This window comes from Amblyomma maculatum, chromosome 2 (genome assembly GCF_055883805.1).
Source record: "Amblyomma maculatum isolate TAMU_Amacu chromosome 2, ASM5588380v1, whole genome shotgun sequence".
NCBI lineage: Eukaryota > Metazoa > Arthropoda > Arachnida > Ixodida > Ixodidae > Amblyomma > Amblyomma maculatum.
In genome coordinates this window covers 23,290,196-23,309,517 of record NC_139345.1, presented here as the reverse complement: position 1 = coordinate 23,309,517, position 19,322 = coordinate 23,290,196, and the positions used below count along the sequence as shown (strand labels likewise).

General features: G+C 41.9%; 2 protein-coding genes across 2 annotated transcripts in view; one reads left to right on the top strand and one right to left on the bottom strand.

The window, feature by feature from the left end:
• Positions 1-122: 122 nt before the first annotated feature.
• On the bottom strand, positions 123-721 carry MagR (Iron-sulfur cluster assembly 1 homolog MagR). The gene has a single exon (XM_084593446.1). It carries the CDS (start codon positions 543-545, stop codon positions 156-158), a length of 390 nt encoding a protein of 129 aa, XP_084449572.1. The 5' UTR covers positions 546-721; the 3' UTR covers positions 123-155.
• A 1,295-nt stretch (positions 722-2,016) lies between these two features.
• Positions 2,017-19,322, top strand: part of Tango6 (transport and golgi organization 6) — a 40,797-nt gene continuing 23,491 nt past the window's right edge. Inside the window, exons 1-11 of the mRNA XM_084593443.1 lie at positions 2,017-2,188; positions 3,307-3,902; positions 5,338-5,434; positions 5,605-5,768; positions 6,957-7,080; positions 7,246-7,376; positions 7,490-7,655; positions 11,361-11,434; positions 13,111-13,220; positions 15,707-15,895; positions 16,695-16,806. Of these exons, the coding sequence (XP_084449569.1) occupies positions 2,122-2,188; positions 3,307-3,902; positions 5,338-5,434; positions 5,605-5,768; positions 6,957-7,080; positions 7,246-7,376; positions 7,490-7,655; positions 11,361-11,434; positions 13,111-13,220; positions 15,707-15,895; positions 16,695-16,806 (1,830 nt within the window). The 5' untranslated portion in view covers positions 2,017-2,121. The remainder of the gene's footprint in view (positions 2,189-3,306; positions 3,903-5,337; positions 5,435-5,604; positions 5,769-6,956; positions 7,081-7,245; positions 7,377-7,489; positions 7,656-11,360; positions 11,435-13,110; positions 13,221-15,706; positions 15,896-16,694; positions 16,807-19,322) is intronic.

Genomic DNA, 19,322 nt, shown 5'->3' with positions numbered 1-19,322 from the left:
TTATCGCATGGCCACTGTAAGGTTAACAGTGAACGTGACCAATTCCACTTAAGTTGTAACCATTTAATCAGTCATGCAGCCATAAAAGAGAACTAATTTGTTCTACCATGCTATCATTCGCTACCTAACAACCGAAAGAAAATCTAGGCCAGAGGTCACACAGTAAAGCTCTCGCCGCAGCCACAAGTTCCTTTTACATTAGGGTTATTAAAAACAAATTCACTGGACAGCTCAGTTTCAACGTAGTCCATCTCTGTGCCAAGAAGAGTGAGCTGAGCTTTGGAATCAATGAAAACCTTCACTCCGTCTTGTTGCACTTCGGCATCAAACTTGCCCTTCTCGGTGGCGTAGTCCAAGACGTACGTGAGGCCGTTGCAACCGCGGTGTTTGACGCCAACTCTCAAACCGATGACATCTTTCTTTGCGGCTAACAGGGCCTTAACGCGATCCACGGCTGCTTTGGTAAGCACCAGTGCAGCGCGCTGCGGCACGTTGAGCCGCTTGGAGCCCACTGCACGTACGGTAGCGGTGAGTTTCGATGCCATCTTCAGCCACCAAACTTCACCTTGACTTCACTGAGGATACATTGCCAGGAAGGTACTACATCCACGGCCGATGAGTAGATGTGAGAAAATAGCACACAATAGTAGTAGTCTCATTACACATCTACGCACTGCCGCTGCAGGATACTGCGCACTGTAATTGGCTTGGCTGCAAGTGTCTCCGTGACTGGCTTTGACAAATTATGAGCCGCAGGTGCGATAGTAGTCAACACGAGGCTAGTCAAGGCCAGTCATTATTAGCGTCCTCTGCTATCGTACGGGTGCGTTCCAATTCTTAGACGTCTAGCAAGACTGCTTCGTAGACGTCTACGTAGACGTCTTCCGGTTCGTGTATTGGAACGCGTCTACCTGTTTACGCCTAGCGTCACCTCGCGGCATAAATGTTGAACTAAACCGTTTTAACAACTATTATAATGCTGTTTTCTTTAAAGATTTAAGACAGTACAGGTGAAAATTACGTTTTTAACGGTTCGCCGATTTTTTGCAGCAACAATATTACATATGTAATCGCCACAACGTAGATAGACTATTAATAGGTTAACTTGTAGCAGACAGATTTCTCACTCAATGAGCCCTATCACGAATTGACGGAAGAGAACGTTAGTCCGTTTTTCCTTTTTTATTACTGATGCTGAAGTGTACATGCTTCTCAGATCTCTCATTGACACAGCTGTAAGAATGAAAACATGCAAAATACTGTAAATTTGAGGGGATTACGGACGAAAGGTGATAACCGGCTACAGCAAACGAAAAACTGTGCCGTTGCACCTGTTGTCTGTAGTCACTAGACGAGGAAACCAAAGACAACTCGTTTTAATAATGTACAGGCACAAAAAAATCAATGCGCAACAAGTCGGCATCGTCAGGCGAGTTCGTTCTTCCGAGATTAACTGAAAATCCGCGGAAGAGTTTGCCGCGGCTACTACAGCAAGATAGAAACACACACGTGCGCCGTACAGCAGCCGTCCTGACTCTCGACGAGGTGCCCAGAAAGCGACGAGTTCGTCGATAACATCACGACTGAAGAAACTCGTCAAGTTAAAAAAGAAGACCAACAGCATCCAACGCACGCTTTCCTCTTAAGCGCAGTAAAAGAATCTGCAGTGCTATGAATCTCACGACCATAAAGACAGCTAAATTAGCCTCTAGCTAGCGCATACATTGACGTAACAACTCACGTTTGAAAGATCGTTCATATGCATATACTCCGGCGTTCGCAAAGAGCACGACCACCGTACAACTACTGCAACAACCGCACGCACGACTCGCTCAGCGCGAAACGCGCTCTGTCCGCCATGTTTAGACAGCAAAGTAGTCTGCATCGATGTTGACTTCGGCGAAGCCGTCTTCGCGAGACTGCTTCGCGAGAATTGGAACGCGTCCCAAGATGGCGGCTGCTCGCGTAGCCGTCTAAGTAGACGTCTACGAGGGGGTATTGGAACGCACCCGTAGTGGACGCGGTCACGCGATCTCATTGAAGCGGTTGGCGCGGTTCTGAGCAGCTTCTTTGAGCGCGGTTTTGATTCTGCGTTCTTGAACTGTTTGGCTTGCCTGAAATATGGCGACTGCAGATGTGAAGACGATAATATCAATCATAGATGTTCTCACGTCGGGGCAGGACCAAGGTAAGCTGCTTTCATGACGCTCTGTTTGGTCTTCGAAGGCGACGGTTGTTGACGTTTCATTGATAGAAGTCGCTTTTGTAGCAGTTTTTAGTTGCTTTCAGCTGACGCAAAAGTGTGCTCGTTGGGAAGATTGGGAATAATGGCCGATTAAAGTAGTAAAGTAACGGTGTAACTCGGCGTGCATTCTTATGATGCTTGGGAAGGGGAGGGGTGGGTGCGTGTATGAGTGTCTGCACATGTAATCAAGATTGGCAGCCAGCAGAATTTTCATAGCAAATTAGTTTATTAGTAAGCTTTGAGACGTCTTAAACTCACGCACTGTACATGCACTGGGTCCTCATGCGCAACCCTCAACAGACACCTAGTAGCCACCACAACTGCACAATGGGCTTTTGCCTCTGTGCACGTTAGATCGTCGCAGTGCTCCCTGAATTTTTTGAGGTAGTCTCGTGCATGTGACTATGAACCGGATGTTGCCCTGCTTCCCGATGGGATGAAATACCAGCATAGAGTTTCAGCCTATTGGACATGAAATAAGCCCACTGGGAGCTTACTTGCACCAATTATTGTGAGCGTAATAACTAAAGGAACAGGAAAACGAAACATAAATGGGTTCACTAGCGAGTTCAGTACTTCAGAGCACAGCAGTGTGGTTTGTGCACCATTATAGAGGCATCAGAACGGAGCTTAGGTGAACTTTTATGCTATCTCAGCAGAGTCTACCTTGTTCTCTTTTTTTTATGCTTGGTGCAGACTGTCATGTATTGCTTTCGCTTATGGCTGTGCTGAGCCGTGTGGATTGAGATATCTTGTGGTTCACAATTCTCACTAACAGAGAAGTTAGAGCTTACTTTACTTTAGAAGCCGCAAAAGGAGCGAACTCTAAACCTTGCAGGTCCTAAGGTGTGTCATCAGCAAGCACTCCACCAAAATATGGCCAAAGAACAGTTCTGGGACAATAGAGGCCAAGAAAAAGACAAAATTGAGACAAGTGACAGGATTTTATGCAGGAAGTTCTGCTAGTAACGTAGACCCAGCCAGTAAGATTTGTGAATACTGGGACATCAAGTTCATTGCGCAAAAAGCCTCAGTCCAACTAAAAGCTTTTCACATTTCAGATGCCAGAATCCAAATGGAAGTGGGAAGTACCTTCACATTAGTGCTGCAACAGAGGCTGAGCTGGTTTGCTGAGAAGGTGTCAGCTGATGGAGATCTTAGAAGAATAATATCCTTGAATGCGCCACATTTGCTGCGACCAGAAAGCAGCGAAAACTGTCATTTGCACTTCCTTGATCACTGCATCTCTCTGCTGATTGTACTCAAAGATCTCCTGGACGCATTGTCCTTGGCAGCAACATCACTAGAACCTGAAGGGCCTTCTCACCATTCTGAAGCACCACCTGCTCCTCCAAACTGCCTCAGCGTGCTGCAGAAGAAGACAGTGCAGGGCCTGGTACAGTTTGTTGTAGCCATTGGGATCAACCCAAACCTGTTACCAGGTGTGGGGTTGCCACTTGAACAACGGACAGTCAGCAGTGTTCCCAACTGTAGTGCGTGCTTATTGCCATGGCAAAAGCATCGATACCTGGTGGCTTCTGTGCGGGCACTCCTTATGTGTACCCAGAGCCCCGAGCTTTGCAGCATGGTTTTGCATCACCACCTTGTTGACATTCTGGCAGCCTTACTGCAACTCTGTTATGCACCAATTCGTAAAGTAAGTCCAGCTAAGTGCCTTTTTAATTCAGGTAGCTGTTTTGGCGTAAAACTAACATGCAGGCCATGTGAAATGGCTGTGCTTTAGTCAAATAAATGAAATACATAGGATTTAACATCCTAACACTGCACATGGGCTATGAAGAATGCTGCAGTCAGGGGTTGTGGATTAATTGTGATCATCCGGGGTTCTTTAATATGTTCAGACGTTACACAGCACATGGGCATTCCTGCCTTTTACCTCCATCAGAATGCAACAGCCGGGCTAGAATTCAGTCCATGGGCTAGAAAATTTCAAAGCTCTCTGAAAGCTGCTGCAGCTTTACTTTCGAAATGCTAGCTAAGCAGGACTTTCAACTCCACATATATTATTGTCAGATGGCGACTTGTTACTGAGGGCTTTTGTTTGTACCCAGCATCAAGTGTATGAATGGCTTCCCAGACATTTGCCTCAATATGGGATAATCTTATTCTGCACCACTTGGAGTTCCTTTCAGCTCCTAACTGGGCTGATAAATGTGCAGGAACCTATGAACTGTTGTAAATTTTCTTTTTTGTCTTTCAGCTTGCTCAGGTATGTAGGCACATTTCTGGTATGAGTGACCCATGGCCTCTGGTGTTTGGTCCTTCGACAGACGAAGTTAATGAGCAAAAATAAAAGAAAGCCTATATGTGAGGCTAGTGGCTTACAGGCACCCCACGTTCTTCCTGACCGCCAATAATTTTGAGCAAATTTTGCACATCTTTTATTATAAATTGAGCAATGTTCTTTGCAAGCCCATAATTTTGGTACAGTAAATTGCCACATATATATACTCCTTGCACAGAAAGGATATGCTTGATATCTGTTGTTTCAAAAACAATGGTACCGACAAAACAATAAATCTTGTTTCGAGGAAACAGTTTAATCGCCAAAACTGTTGGTCCCAAGATTTAATTGAAATAAGCTTGAATCTCAAGATTAGATTCCAGCAAGATAGGAACAATTTGGATTGTTGCTAGAGGGCTTTCTTCTTTCAGCTATGCGAGAAAAATTGTGTGTGCGTTTTTTTTTTAAATTTTTTCTTTACAAAAGCTCGGAAAGCACCATCCGTAAACATGGGTGAGTCGCTGCCCGCTTTGCTTTCAGATCGCTTTTTGAGTTTGATATATATTGCATGGGATGAAGTGTGATCCATGAAGAGATGAAAGAATGTACTTGGATGTCCTCTGAAGTCTTTATTATGAATTTTAAACTGAAAGCAAAGACATTATTTGCACCTCAGCTTAGTATGGATTGCATTTATGCACTAGATACTGTTTTTAACATGTGCTGTTTGTCTCGTATGCATATGTCATGACAGCATATGTGTTGTCATTCTATAATGTATGCTCAGCTGTTGGTGGTAAAAGTGTGTGAGGACTCTGTTGCTGCCAAATTGCATTTTAATTTGCAGATTGCAGATGGGAGAGATGACATTAAGTTTGATCTCAACTCTGCTAGCCTTTCATCAACTGTTCCAGAGGTGGCTTCTTCACTGGCAAAATGTAGAGGTACGTTAGCAGTGCTTTCCAGGCTGTTGTCAGGCTTGTATGTTTTTAATGGCGTGATTTTTATTTGTAGCAGCATTAATACTAAATACTGAACAGAAAAAATTTGTACTCTGTTTATGCTTGCACCATCATAATGACATGCCTTTTTTTTTTTGTCCTGCTTTTTGCAGCTAGTGCACCAGCTGATGATATCAGTTTGATTCAAGAAATGTGGGAGGACAGGCAGTACTTGACTTTAGACTTGCAGCGCCTGTTGGAAACTACATATCAGCCCATCATTGTTCGAGAACTCCTGCTTTTGCTTTCTAGTGCATCCCAGCTGAAGGCAAAAGGTGTAAGTGACTGGACATGCATACTACTTGTGCACAGTAACAAAGCCTGTATGTATATTTAACATTACTGTGTTGACGTTGAACACTGTGGCTCCCTGGACATTTCCAGTTGCAAGACTATTCTTACATTAGCACATTAGCAGCTGTAGACATAGCTATGGGTAACTACATTAAGGGTAGAATATATGCATCCTTAACTCTTTAAGGTGCTTTGTACATAATTGTGTGCATTACGGACTTGCATTCTTTTCTCAGGCTCAGCATTACCTAGCACTAACTTCTTAGAGTGAAGCAAATTTGGCATCTCTTGCATATAGGGTGCCGTTTCACAAGAACTGGTGAATGCAGCAAACAATCTCTCAAAACAGTCGGCTTGGTTGGGCATCCTTTGCTATTTCTTTGCAGGCAGATGTTCATATCAATATACTAATGTAATTTTATTTTCTGAATTTCTTCATCTTGTGCATCATTAAATTGAAGATAACTCCACAATCTCCAGGATGCTAGTTTTATAAATTGAGTGTCTTAATTTTATGGTTTCCAACCTTCTTAATAATACATTTAATGTTATATGTGAGTGCTAACAATTAAGCAGTAGTGTTTTTCTTTGAAAAATTATTGTCTTGGCTTTATTTAGGCTTCGGTGATCTGTCTTGACAGAGGAACATTTGTTCTGAATCAAAATAAAATACTGCCCCTAAAAGGATTAAAGTTAAATTCCATTATCAAACAATATAAGAAATTTATATGTTTGCAGTATAGGTGCAGTTATATTAAAACTAGTGGTCCTCAAAAGCCTGTAGTGTAATTTTCATTAATACTCTGTGCTTTTATAGTCCTCGGGTGAGATAGGCCAACTTGTCGAAGCAGGTCTGATTGTCTCATTGTGAAATTCCCAGCATGAAGTATTAGGGATGAACTGTGATCAACAGGAACCAACTAATCGTATCACTGTGAAGTAAATTTAATGGCCATATTTTAACGTATGTTTGCCTCACTACAGATTTGCACATGCTTGCATCTTTAGTTTGTTAGCTTTATCACCTACCACATTCTTTTGTAAGGCTTTTCAATGTGTCAAGATTGTTAAACATGCCTAATTGAACTCTTTGAAAATTGTTTATTGCCTATATCATCAGTTTTGTTGATTGTCTTAATGGTATTCCTGATGCCTTCTACGCTTTCTTTAGGTCCCAGGTGTGAAGAGTACTCCGCAGTGGCTAAAGGACATTTGTGGACAGCTTCTTACACAATGTCTTCTGCGTAAAGGAGGCCTTTCTCAAGTTATCCTGGGCACATTCGATGCATGGAGTGGTAAGAAATCTGCCACTTTGCATCAGTACTTGCGGGGCAACAATGGTCTGTTCAAGTGTTTGATGGCAGGAACACTGTTTTTTTTTTTAATTTCAGAGTGTTGTGATAATGAATGCAAGGATCCCTGTGTTACTCACAGGATCCTTTGTCACACTTCCTTTTCAGTGGACAGCTCTGGAGGTGTAGTGTCTGAGACTGACTGGCAGAAGTGTGAAACATTTGCTAAGATCGTTGCTAGGGTTCCAAGTAGGAAGGGTGTTACTGTGGAAAGCTATTATGAGGGAATCTCTTCTCAGGTGAGTTGATCATAGAATCGGAAGTTGCCATGTACTGTTACTCTGTAATGTTTATGCGCAGCTGTAAATGGAGTAGGATGCCGCTGGGATGATAGCATGTTGAATTGTTGCAGGTGGTGGAGCTTTTCCTTCAACCACAAGGTTCCAGCATGGATAAGGTTGCCTTTCGTATTGCGTGTGCCACAGTAGGTGCTATGCTGGAGGAACAGCCTGAGCAAACATCGCGCCTTGTTTTAGGCAAGATCTTCAGTCCACTCTTCATCTGCATCAATGAGCAAAGTAAGCTTTTACTGGCTTCATGGTACAGTTGGCTTTAAATGCTTTTTTGTTGTTGTTGTTGTTGTGGTAGCAGTTGTGGGAGACTTTTTCTGGTGTTTATGATTTGTTATTTAACATAGCATAGCAGAACTGAAAACTTCCACATTCACATACTTGTCAATGACGACGTAACTGTTTGGCTGTGGTGTGGTACAGGTGTTCTCCTCTTGCGGGGGTAAGTAAGTGGTTTGTTATGTATATTTTTTTGCAGGGCAGCTATTTCTTGTATTGGGCTCTGCCTGCAGTAGCCAGAGGGGATTTTCATGCTCCGGTATGTTGTCACGTAGGGGTGACACTGCTGTTGGCGACAAATGAGAAGACTGAAGTTGCGCTCAAATGAACTCTTTGTTGGGCTACACAAGCCCAACAAAAGAACTAAGCGATCGGCGGCGGCAGGCGTGCTCGGCGGTCATCAATCTGTGAATTCCTGGTGCACTTGACAGGACTCAATTTAAAGTCGTCACAGAAACATCTAGATAAAGACTCAAAAAGTGACTAGCACAACCGAGAACATTGTTGAAACAGAAGTGTGTGGCTGGAACCATTCATGATACATCTCGGTGCATCCTGCGCTACCAAGAAAATAACACTGTGTCTTGCGATAACGAGCATGAACAAAGAGTGCAAAATCATTCCATGTGCTAAGTGATAAGGCCGCATGCTGGCGGCTGTTGAAGAAAACGGGTGGAAGTGCTGCTCCAAACTGCTTTCCCGGCTCCATCCCGATTCAAAATGCAATATTGCTCCAAAACTGCTCCAAATTGGCTGCTTTGATGTTCTGCCTTCAAACTTAGCAGAAGACAAGAACAATGTCATTGCATCAGTGGCAAAGATATAACACATCTTGCACTGGGCTTAATAGAAATAAAATTTATGTAAGGGAAGGAAGCATGGAGCATAATAAATATTTGTTTGCAAGTAAATTTAGTATGAGCTACCGACAATTGGAGATAATTGCGAGAAAAAAAAAAGCACTATGCATGTGACATAGCACCTCCTCTCAGCCTTTCAAATCATCGGTGGGAGAGAGGCGAGATCAGCAAGTGAAGCAGTTAGCGCAAGCTACTGTGAGCCGTTAAGAAGGAAACTTGGCCAACTGCAAAAACTGCATGAGTTATTCTAATGGTTCTGCTGGGATAACAAGCAGGTACTTCACCATCGCGCCTCTTTGTCAGTGACAAGCTTGCCAGGCCTACGGCAGACAAAACCATACTTGAAGCGCTATGGGTTGGTAAGCCAAAGCTGTCAGTCACTAGGAAGCTTCTCAAGAGTGTTGGAAATGCATACGGGGTCTGTCACCAAAATAATAAAAATGAGCCCCAGCTTTGCTGAAGCAAAGGCTGATGAACTATTGGCAGAAGGCAATGAAGTGAAAAGCTGTAGTATGGATTGGCTACCCCTCAATTCAAACTATTTATATCTCAAAGTTGTTCCAAAATGCTCGAGCCTACTTAAACCTCTGTAGACCTTAGCCATATTTACAAACGGACAAGATAATCGAAGTCGTGCTGCAGTCATCTTTGATCCCACGGTAGGCAAAAAGCACGGAAGTAGCACTAGCGCCAAGCTTGTCAAGGCACATTATTGTGGTCTGAAGGCGCCTTTTTAGGAGACGAAATATCCATGTGCTCAGGAATTTATCAGCCCAGGCATAGGATCAAAAAAGATCATGTAACACCCCATATCTGGAAGCCTTGAGGTGTATTCTAAATAATTAAAATAAATATGCACAAGATAGGGAGTGGAAATGTCATGCCCATTAATCAACTCCAAGTTAGTATCGCCGCTAGAGCGCGTCGAGGTGGTAGACTCGACATTTGAATCTATCGAGTCAGAATAGGTAAATGCATTAGGTCAGACTAGATGTTCAGTTATGAAGTGCGCCACCTAGCGTTACGTTTTTTGCTAGTCTGTTCCAAGTTTTTGCTAAGATCGGCCTATGTTATATATCTTTACATGCTTTGGCCATTTGTCTTGTGAAGGCATTGAACTTGCATGAAAAGGAATCAGAGTGGACATTTTTTATTTCAGAAGAAGAAAACTGCGATTATCAAAGGTGTTTGACCTTAGAGACGTGCTTCAAAATATAATTCAAATGCTCCAAAACTCGTTTCGTTACTCCAAAGCTGCTCCAAAATGCTCGAGCATGCTTCCACCCCTGAGAAAAGTTTTGAGCCACAGGTCATTAACATCTAAGTGCTCAGCCATGCATTCGAACGACAAAAAGCTGCTTTCAAGAGCCTCAAATTTTTGTGTATTGCCCTTTACCGAAAAGGAAAATTTTCCTAGGAACATCGGTTTTAAGTTTAGGAGTAGTAGTGACAAGGTTAGCGACCACAGCGTGGTGATCGCTAATGCCAGGTATACACCAAACATCAGATACAAAATCAATAGTGTTGCAAAAGAGCAGATCAAAAATATTAGTTCCATGAGTTGTCTGCGCGACATGTTGGAAAAAACCAAGTGTGTCAGACATAGCTTTCAGTTCACAGTAATGGGCGTAATTGGTTCTCAGAACACAAGAACAGTCCTCCCCTGGAGCATCTGGAAAGTTAAAATCTGCTCCAAGAACAACACAGTCGGCGGAAAAAGTGCCGGCTATTTTGCATAACTGACGCATTACATCCGAAGCAGAGGGGGGGGGGGGGGGGGGGGGCGATAAAAGGCACCTACAACAAAGCTTGACTCTTCTTGCAATAAACGGGAAACACGGACTCAGTTGAATGCATATCAATAATTAGCTCATGGCTCTTAAGTATTTCCCTGATAAGAATAAAACACCTTCCCCGTGATCTAGATTGATCTTTGATCTTCTAGATTGATCTTTGCGATACACGTTGAATGACCTAGGAAATACTTTGCTGTTCGCAATGGTACCATCTAGCCATGATTCTGTCCCTATGATAATGTCAGCGTTAACACAGCTTATCAGGCCAGCCAACTCGTCAACCTTATTCATGGCACTGCGACAGTTCACAATTGGAAGAACAAGGTTGCGCGCAGTGCATGCTTTTTGAGTACGTCAGAAGGTTCTGGCAGATACTACTTGTTCTAGCTCCGCGTCCCAAGTGAACGGCTTCCCATCAATAATTAGCTTGTCGTAAATAAGTTTAACTGAGCAAGCCCCGTGATCTTTTTGCGCATCTGCATACCGCAACAGATGTTTGCGCTTACTATGAACTTCACGCGAGTAATCGTCACTGATTGAAATTTTAGTGCTTTTTAGTTTAGATGCATTCCCAAGAAGCTCTGTCTTTTCACTCAAGTTAGAAAAACGCAATACCACCAGCCTGTAATCATGAGAATATTTTTTTCCTATGCGATAGATTGCTTCAATACAAGCAATTTCTACTCCCATTTTTTTCTCAAACAATTCCTTTGTCACATATTCGTGAGGCAAAGCCAGTGTTTCGCCTTTTGCTTCTTTCAACCCGTAGATAGCAAAGTTCTTTCGACGGCTTCTGTTCTCGATACTATCAATAACAATTCGCATTGTGCTTCTGTGCTGTCGCATAACACATCAAGGCTTTCTGTGTTTTCTTTCAGTGCTTCATATTTTTTATCTCTGAATTTTTGGATGGGACCATTGAATTAAGCCTTCACATAGTCGGGCACTGGGCATGCATTATTTGAGTCAAGTTACTCACATGCCTAATTTTTAACCAGGTGCTTCCTTGTCTGAAAACGATATGGTTGTGCCAGAAGAGGATCTTGGAAAATGCATTGAATTGATTCACAAGGTAATGTGACAGCTTTCTTACCTTGTTCTGGTTACTAGTTCAGGCATCTGTCTGCATAGAGAAGAACAAGTTTGTTTTGTCATCCAAACTGTACTTCGGCTTTCTTCGTTATGAACATTCTTTCTTCGTTATGAATCTTGTTCGTCCACTGAGCAGATCAATCAAAATATGAAGTTTTTGTGAGTGACATGGGTATGGGTGCTTATAGTAAGTGAGAAAGAAAGCAGGCACGATGAGTGGGACTTCAGTTGGAAGGAAATATTTGCTGAAGGGACTGCCTGACTCTCATCTTTGGGGGCTATCTCTTAGTAAGCAAAGGAGGAATACAATTTTCTCTTATGACGTAAAAGAAAATACTATTATATATTGCTTGCAAACGAAAAAATCTTGGAATGGGAAAATTTGAAGCGCACAAAAGTTCACAGAAATAATATATCCATTCAGAAAATGGATAAAAATACCTTTGAGAAGGAAATATTTCGCTACATTACTTTTGGCGGTGGCATTGATTGTTCAGAATGTGTCCCGTACCTTTAGAGAGGCCCAAAAATGAAGTGAATCTCCTCGGCAAGTATGGAAAGAAGAGGTAAAATCAAGGCTTTGTTAATAGTCTCAGCTGTGCAGAGTAATCAGCTGTTTGAACTAAATTAAGACAAATCTAGGGTTTGCACATACAGAATCAAGTGTCCGTGCTGAATATTGTGGCCACTTGTTGCTGAGCAAGGGCAGTGCGAGATAAGGATGCCATCTTGGGCACTATGCGTTCCACGGTTCCATCATGTCGACATTTTTCATGTGCAGCTGAATATGAGATTAAGGCAATGAGACTGCAAGTGCCCTCGCAGATGGAGGCTTTGTTGACTAGGGTGTTGGCTGAGGCGGAAGTACCAGCTGACTGGAAATGTAACAGAATCGGGCCTTGATATAAGGACTCAGGCGACAAGACAGATTTCACTACCTGCATTGTCATTGTCAGGATGACAATGCAGGTAGTGGAATCTAGACTGAAGAAATGGGCCGAGGCAAAGGGAGTGCTGGGAAAGCTTCAAGTGGGTTTCCAATCAGGGAGGCGCATTAAAGATAATACTTATCCTGACGCAGCATAATAAATTTATTTATTTATTTATTTTTTTCACTGAAAGAACATGCGTACAGAGGGCGACTCTCCGCTCTCACTTGATTGTGAAAGATATTTCTTGTTTCAAGGGCTGCTTGTATTTAAGTTTGTGCAACATTCAAGGTTGCCTGCATTGGAACTTTCAGTGGGTTCCAGTATTTGCATTAGCAGAATCGTTCTGTTTTTCTCCTGAATTTTTTTTGTTGATGTATCTCTCGTTTTTTCCTGCATAATTTACGGAGTGCCTTTTTGGCACTGTTAGTCGCTGTGGCACTGCGAAATTACATGCCTTCTTAGATAAGTTGAATGGTTTGCATTGGCAATATATATATATATCTTTTCTATGATTTATCTGCACAAAATAAATGCCAAATGAGCCCTCTTTCAGTGCAGCACAGTCTGTCCTGTACGCATTTATGCTGTTGAACCTGCAGATTAGCCTTTTACCATACACTTGTTTCTACTCGGCTTTGTGTTCAAAGTGTAACTGGGGAATGTTGTATGATTGGAGACCCAACTACTTTCTTGCAATGTTTCTCCCATCAACCGGTGCCTCTAGATGGTGTCCTGTGTTGATCCAAACCATCCACTTCTCACGGCACTAGTTCCATGGTTCTCATTACTTTTTGAGATTACCGTGGCGACTCAAGGCACCGTGTCCTACCTGCGGTGAGTTTTTCACTAGTTTACTTGAGAATGAACTGCTTTTTGCATTTTTTACACTGCTGTTCTACACAATCTGATGATGCTCATGTGATGCAGTGATGGCATTAAAACATTAGTAGAAAAAGCACCTGTACTCATGTTGAATGGCTGAAGAAGCAGCTGAAATGGCCTTTTATAGAAGGCATGAGTAGATCCAGTGTAAATCTTAAACATTGTTTAATGAAGTGAATAAAGCGGGGAGAAGGTGTTGACAGGCGTAAAATGTTTACGATGTTGAGAATAGTGCTACTTATAGCAGTCATTTGATGTGATCCTACGGAAACACACTAAAATAAGACATTAAAATTGGTTTGCATCTAGACAGAAATGTCAGATGGCTGCCAGGATGGTTGCACATATTCCGGAACAGAATAAAAACCTACAGTAATCTCATTAAAATATGATGACATTAAAATATTTCCAGAGCTGCCCCTGAAGGCAAAACATAATTAAGAAAGCACTGGTTAGATTAACATTCTCTTTCACCTTTAGACAATGCATACATATTATCTTACATTGGTTAGATTTCAGTCTCAATAGAAGGCGAACATAGTTTTGAGTGGAGTATTCGAATGCATTATTCAATTCCCCAGGACCCCATGATTTTTCTGGCATAAATGTGTGATTTGTGGTGATGTGCTTTGATGGCGTTTAAAAATTTCCAGCGATTTTTTGATGTACATTTGACAATCAATTTTGTCGGACTCTCAGTTTATTGTAAAGACATCCAAAAAATAAACCTTACCAAATGCATCACTTTACCCTTTCTCCGCCATACTAGTGGAGGAAGGGTTCTATATTTTTATCTGCCTTCTCTGGCATCTCATGAGAGATAGTCTCGTCATGCACCATGTGCACAATGGGAGATGACTGCTTCCACGAGCTTGGCATTCGACTGCTGTACTGCCATCAGCGTGTTACAGATGAATGCACAAGTGTGTTTCAGAGTGCAGACAAAAACTTTAATTGTGCCCATGATATAGAGGGTCCAAATTGAAAAGGTGAAAAATGCGATAAAGGGGAACTAACAGCTGAGCAAGCAGTCCATTAATGTAGGCCTTCGCAATCAGGCCTAGCAGCTGAAGCCAAAAACCAACCTTGGAGCTGGTGAGGCCTTATTTTGTGTATTCTGCAGTGGGCTTGCGTATAATGAGCAGCATTTTGCATCTCGTAGGCATAAACATGTGCACAAATAGGAAGATAAATGATGCCAAATTGGCATGAAAGTAAGAAAACAATGCTAAGCATGGGTTAAGCATGCAGAATTGTGTTAGTAACCATATTCACTTTTTCTATGTGACTGCTGGCAGAGACATCTTTAGGAGCGGCATAGTAGGTAAATGTCTGAATTGCCCGATTTTCACAATTGCCTGTAACTACAGAGGGAGGGTAAATACAGGTGGAATACTAAAATAAGAGAACAGCAGATACTTCGGTGTTATTTAAGAGCTAGCATTTCAGGCGCACATGCCACAGTCGAGCAAAGCTCAGCTTTCGATTGATGCACCCAGCAGTACCTTCCGTCACAGCGACGTCGGCGCTGCTCGGGTGCTTTCTGCTGTCCAATCATGCACCAGTGTGTCCATGTTTGCTTTACTTATCCCACACGTTTCAATCAGTATTCTTTTTTCTCACCAACTTGTACCGCCTTCGTGCGATGTGCCTCCTTCGCAGTTGCACAACGCGCACATTTCCAGCAGAGCAATAAAAAGTTGCCTCCTCCTAATGGCTCCAAAATGTGATTGCTAAGGTCCTACTTGAATTCCTTTGGAAATATTCATATCTCGTTTCTATAATATGCAAGGTGCATTCTGAAGTTCTATTCAAGGTCTTCCATAGGATCTCGTGGATACTTTGTTTTCAGTTCGTGCCATTAAAAATTTTTGGCTGAAGAACTGGCCATGCAGCATATTTGGATGCCTCACTAATTGCTTCAGCTGTTCACATCTCAGGTGTAGCAGAAAGTGAGCTGTAACAATTTTCACTTTCTATGCTCTCTATGGTGTGTAGTAGAGCATTGTTTGCTAGGAGTAATAAAATACCCTGCCATGAATTGTATTTGTTCATAGCCTATCGGAAGTCATTATAGTGTTGCTGTTTAACGTCATTATTTACAAATGGGAAAAAAAAGTCTGAAGTAATATTAACGACATAAATCGGAAACTTTTGTGCGAAAATTTGTTTCTACAAAGCATTGCTAGTTTTTACCAGATCATTTAAAGTAATTGTAGAGAGTTTGCTGTTCTTAGTAGTCTGTGTTCGTACCGCTTATGTTATGCTTTGATGGCAGTCTTCCATGTGTTTTTAGTTTCTTAGAAGAAACATTTTTCCTGAACGATCTATGATATCTTAACGCTTCAATCCTAAAAAAAAAAAAAAAAAGAAAGAAAGAAAGAAAAAAAAAACGCATAATTTACCTCATGCTTGGTTTCTCATTGGATTTCTTTTAGGGTACCTTGTGAAGAAATTTTGGGTGCAGTGTACCACAGCCAGCCGGTAAAATCTGCTATAGAGCTGATGCATCGATGCCTTTTCAAGACTGACTGTTGCATTCCTCTTGTAACACCACGTGAGGATGTTGCCTTTAAGCTGGGAGGCTCTGGTGGTATACAAGCAATCCGGCGATTGTCACCACTGAAGTGAGTGCATTTCCTTCAGATATATCTTGAATACATACCATTCTTCAAAGCACGTTCGTTTAGGCCGTGTTATTTAATTTGTTCACAATTGCTGTTTAGATGCAGTTAAGTTTCTGTTGTACAAAAAAAAATTTAATATCAAGTAGAAAGTTAGAAACCTTGCTGTTTTAAAACAAAATTAAGTATTTATTTGGCCACATTGGCAATATAATGGCAGAATGAGGCTACACTCTGGATTACACATCAGAATAGCAGGGACCAACTGGCAGCACATGTACACAACTCTAAAGAAGTAATTTTTCAAAACAAGAACAATGCATACCGTAGTGTACGAAAATTAAAAATAAAGGCAGATAAAAGAAAATGACATTTGTAAAGTCTAGAAGCCAGAATAAGGTGTCGTTATGACTAAACTGTCTGAACAGAAAAACATATTGAACTATCCATCACCAAAACAAAATCCTTTGCGAAATGAAAAGACGCTGGAGTAGAATCTTTAAGTACAATAGAGTGCACATTTAATAACCACATTCTAATTTCTGGAGTCAACTACGGCATCCCTTGTAGCCTAATTTTGTGTGACATTACACACACCATAAACCGAACCAAACCATAAATAGTCAAGGGCAGGTGTATGGCTTTTGCATGCTTAGGAAGGCATATTGCTGTGCCAAGGGCGCAGAGTTTGTAAATTTATTTTGCGTGCTTGTTCATTTAATGCATTTGGTATGTTTTCTCTGGAAACATTAGTCATGTTGCCTTTTCTGATAAAATTGAAAGAGCTTTTGTCTTGCTGCAGCGTTACAGAATGGCTGTGTTGGGCAGATGGAAATTGCAATGCTGTGGCATCTGTGTTTCATCATGGCAACTTGAAGGAACCGTGTGCCAAATTTTTTGTCTCTCTTCTGAAAGTGAGCTTCTTTTCATTCATATGCTACATTTAAAACTATGGCTGTTTAAAACTTTTAAATATCTTTACTACACCATAGAAAAATATCACGTGACTGTTTTTTTTAGTGCCGGGTATAGAGGTGCATTCTTGTGCCAATCAAAATGAAGCATTCTCTGGTTGATGTCATGGTGTTAACTCATTTTTCAAGTTCATGCTGGTGTTGAAAGGCGTACATTTTTTTTTTTTTATTCGTGTAGCCCCTTAGCATGTTCAAAGTGCAGTTGATCAGAATAAAGATAGTGAATGTAGTATATGCTAAGGGATGAGTTGTGTGATTGTGGGGCAGCTTCAGAATATGCGTAAATCACATATAAGTTGGTAGCTTTGGTAAATGTCAAAATTTGAAAGTTGATCATATCAGCTGAGTGATTAGTGTGTGCGTGCTTGTGTGCTTGCGTGTGTGCAGTTGCACACACGCAAGCACACAAGCACACCTTTGTCAGCTATAAATGCCAACAAAGCCTGATGTTGGAGCCCATGTAATTTATATTAATGTCTGGTGGTTGGCTTAGGGGGTAATTCTGGCTGTGGAGATGTAGCTTGCATGCTGTTTAAAGTCTGGGGCAAGTTATCAAAAAAAATGAGCTACAAATACTAATAGTATTTGCTGAAAAACTGCTATCATGGAGGTGCTTTTATCATGTTCTTTTAGCTTTCCAAGTGGTAAGCAAGGTGTGCTCAGTGCTTAGTTTTTTATATGAAAAACTTGACTGTGACAAACCTTGTAGTTGTCCTGGATGCATTTGTTTCGAGCCTTTGTAGCAAACACAACTTCTCAGAATAAGGCAAGGTATGCAGTAGTAATTAAGTTCCAAGTTTATTTCTACGTTATTGAGTTTAGAAATGAGATTTTTGTACTGCTTAGGGTAGACGCTAACAGCTGTGCTGTAAACTAATAATTGCTTCAGGGGTTTGATATAGGTGACCATGTTTAACACTGGCATAATGAGTAACAGTGTGCCCTGTTTTCTCGCTTTTTTTATCTGGTTTATTCATTTTTCACTCACCCTTAAGCATTGTGAATGCAATCATTACTGGTGTATGGTTCTTCAATGTAACGATATCTACATTCACAAATTCTAACCTTATTAGATTAGTTTTCATTCTGCAACTCGGAACAATTTTGTTTCTGTTTAGGGCAGTCAAAGTTGTTAATTTAAATAAGCTATACCAGTTGGGTAAATGTGTTATTTGTAGGTCAGGTTTAGTCAGATCTTCAAGCTAGTATAAATAGTCTACTGTGGTGTTCTTCATCAAAAATGCATTTTTTTTTTCTTTCTTTTCTTTTTTTTTTTTTTTTTTTGAGTGGGACATAGCAGCAGAAGAGTTTTCCATGCCTCATTGAGCACTCTGCAGAACTGTTTGCATGCATTAATCGTGTACTATTGTGATAAAAGGAATGCGAACATTGGAGCATGTGGCATTCTACATAATCAGCAAAGCCTGGTGTCCATCAACTAGTTTGAGGATGCGTGTAAAACTCCGATACGCCTTCGATGTCGCTAGGCAGACTGGTGTTTTCAATTGCTGCAGTTATGTTCTAACTCATTGCTGATATTGCCCGAAGTATGTGTTTACAGTGCCAGAGGTGACCAGTGCATAAGCGTCTCGTAACATCATTTTCACCACGAACTAAGAGACTGGAGTTGGTGGTCTAGTTCTTAAACCAGGGGTGAATGACACGCGCATGGCGTGTGACCTGTGTAATCATCTTTATTTTTCCTCCTATCTTTTGTTTTTGTGAAGAATTAGAAATTCGCAGAGACCGGGCATGCACTTCATGCTTTCGTTCTTTATTACAAACAACTCAAAGCATGGTTTCCCAAGGACTGACCTAAACTGGAATTTGGAACATGCACATGATGAGGCAGGCCCAGTCAGAACTAAAGCCCTTCATAGCCAAGACAGATGATTTCAGCGCCATGGTGGTGACTATTAAAAGCGCCAGTTTGCGTAGTGAAATGCAAGGCATATCAGATTTAGAAGGATTCCCAAACTGGAGGGCCAACGCTAGATAGACTGCTCTGACTGCGCGGAAAACCATGTGCTCTGGTGTTTGCATTTCCATCTGTTGGCGGTAATACTTTGGCACAATATTGTCACTTTCTATTGTCATTGCCACAATATCATCATTGTGTCTAGTTGACCCTACGAGGATTTCTAGACTGTTTCCGCGGCTTGGAGGAATTGTAGCGGCGGGGCTAAGGTGATCGGCGGCACTGAACTGTGTCTGGGTTATAAAGGCAGTCGGCAATCTCCCGTGGGCGCTCTCCCGGCTGTGGACAGCTAGCACCGAAGGTGAACCCGCGAAGACCCGTCTCTTTGTACGGGCAGCGACGCCAAACATGCCCAGCTTCGCCACAATGGTAGCACAGCGGCCGGTAGTCCGTGGTTCGCCAGATGTCAGTTTGGCAGTGCCTGGGTCGCTGGAGAAAAGTCTGCTGGGAAGGTAGCAGTGGCATTTGGGGAGTGACC

Bases quoted from the DNA above. Each gene is read 5' to 3' on its own strand.
- MagR (XM_084593446.1), bottom strand. From the start codon at position 545: ATGGCATCGAAACTCACCGCTACCGTACGTGCAGTGGGCTCCAAGCGG.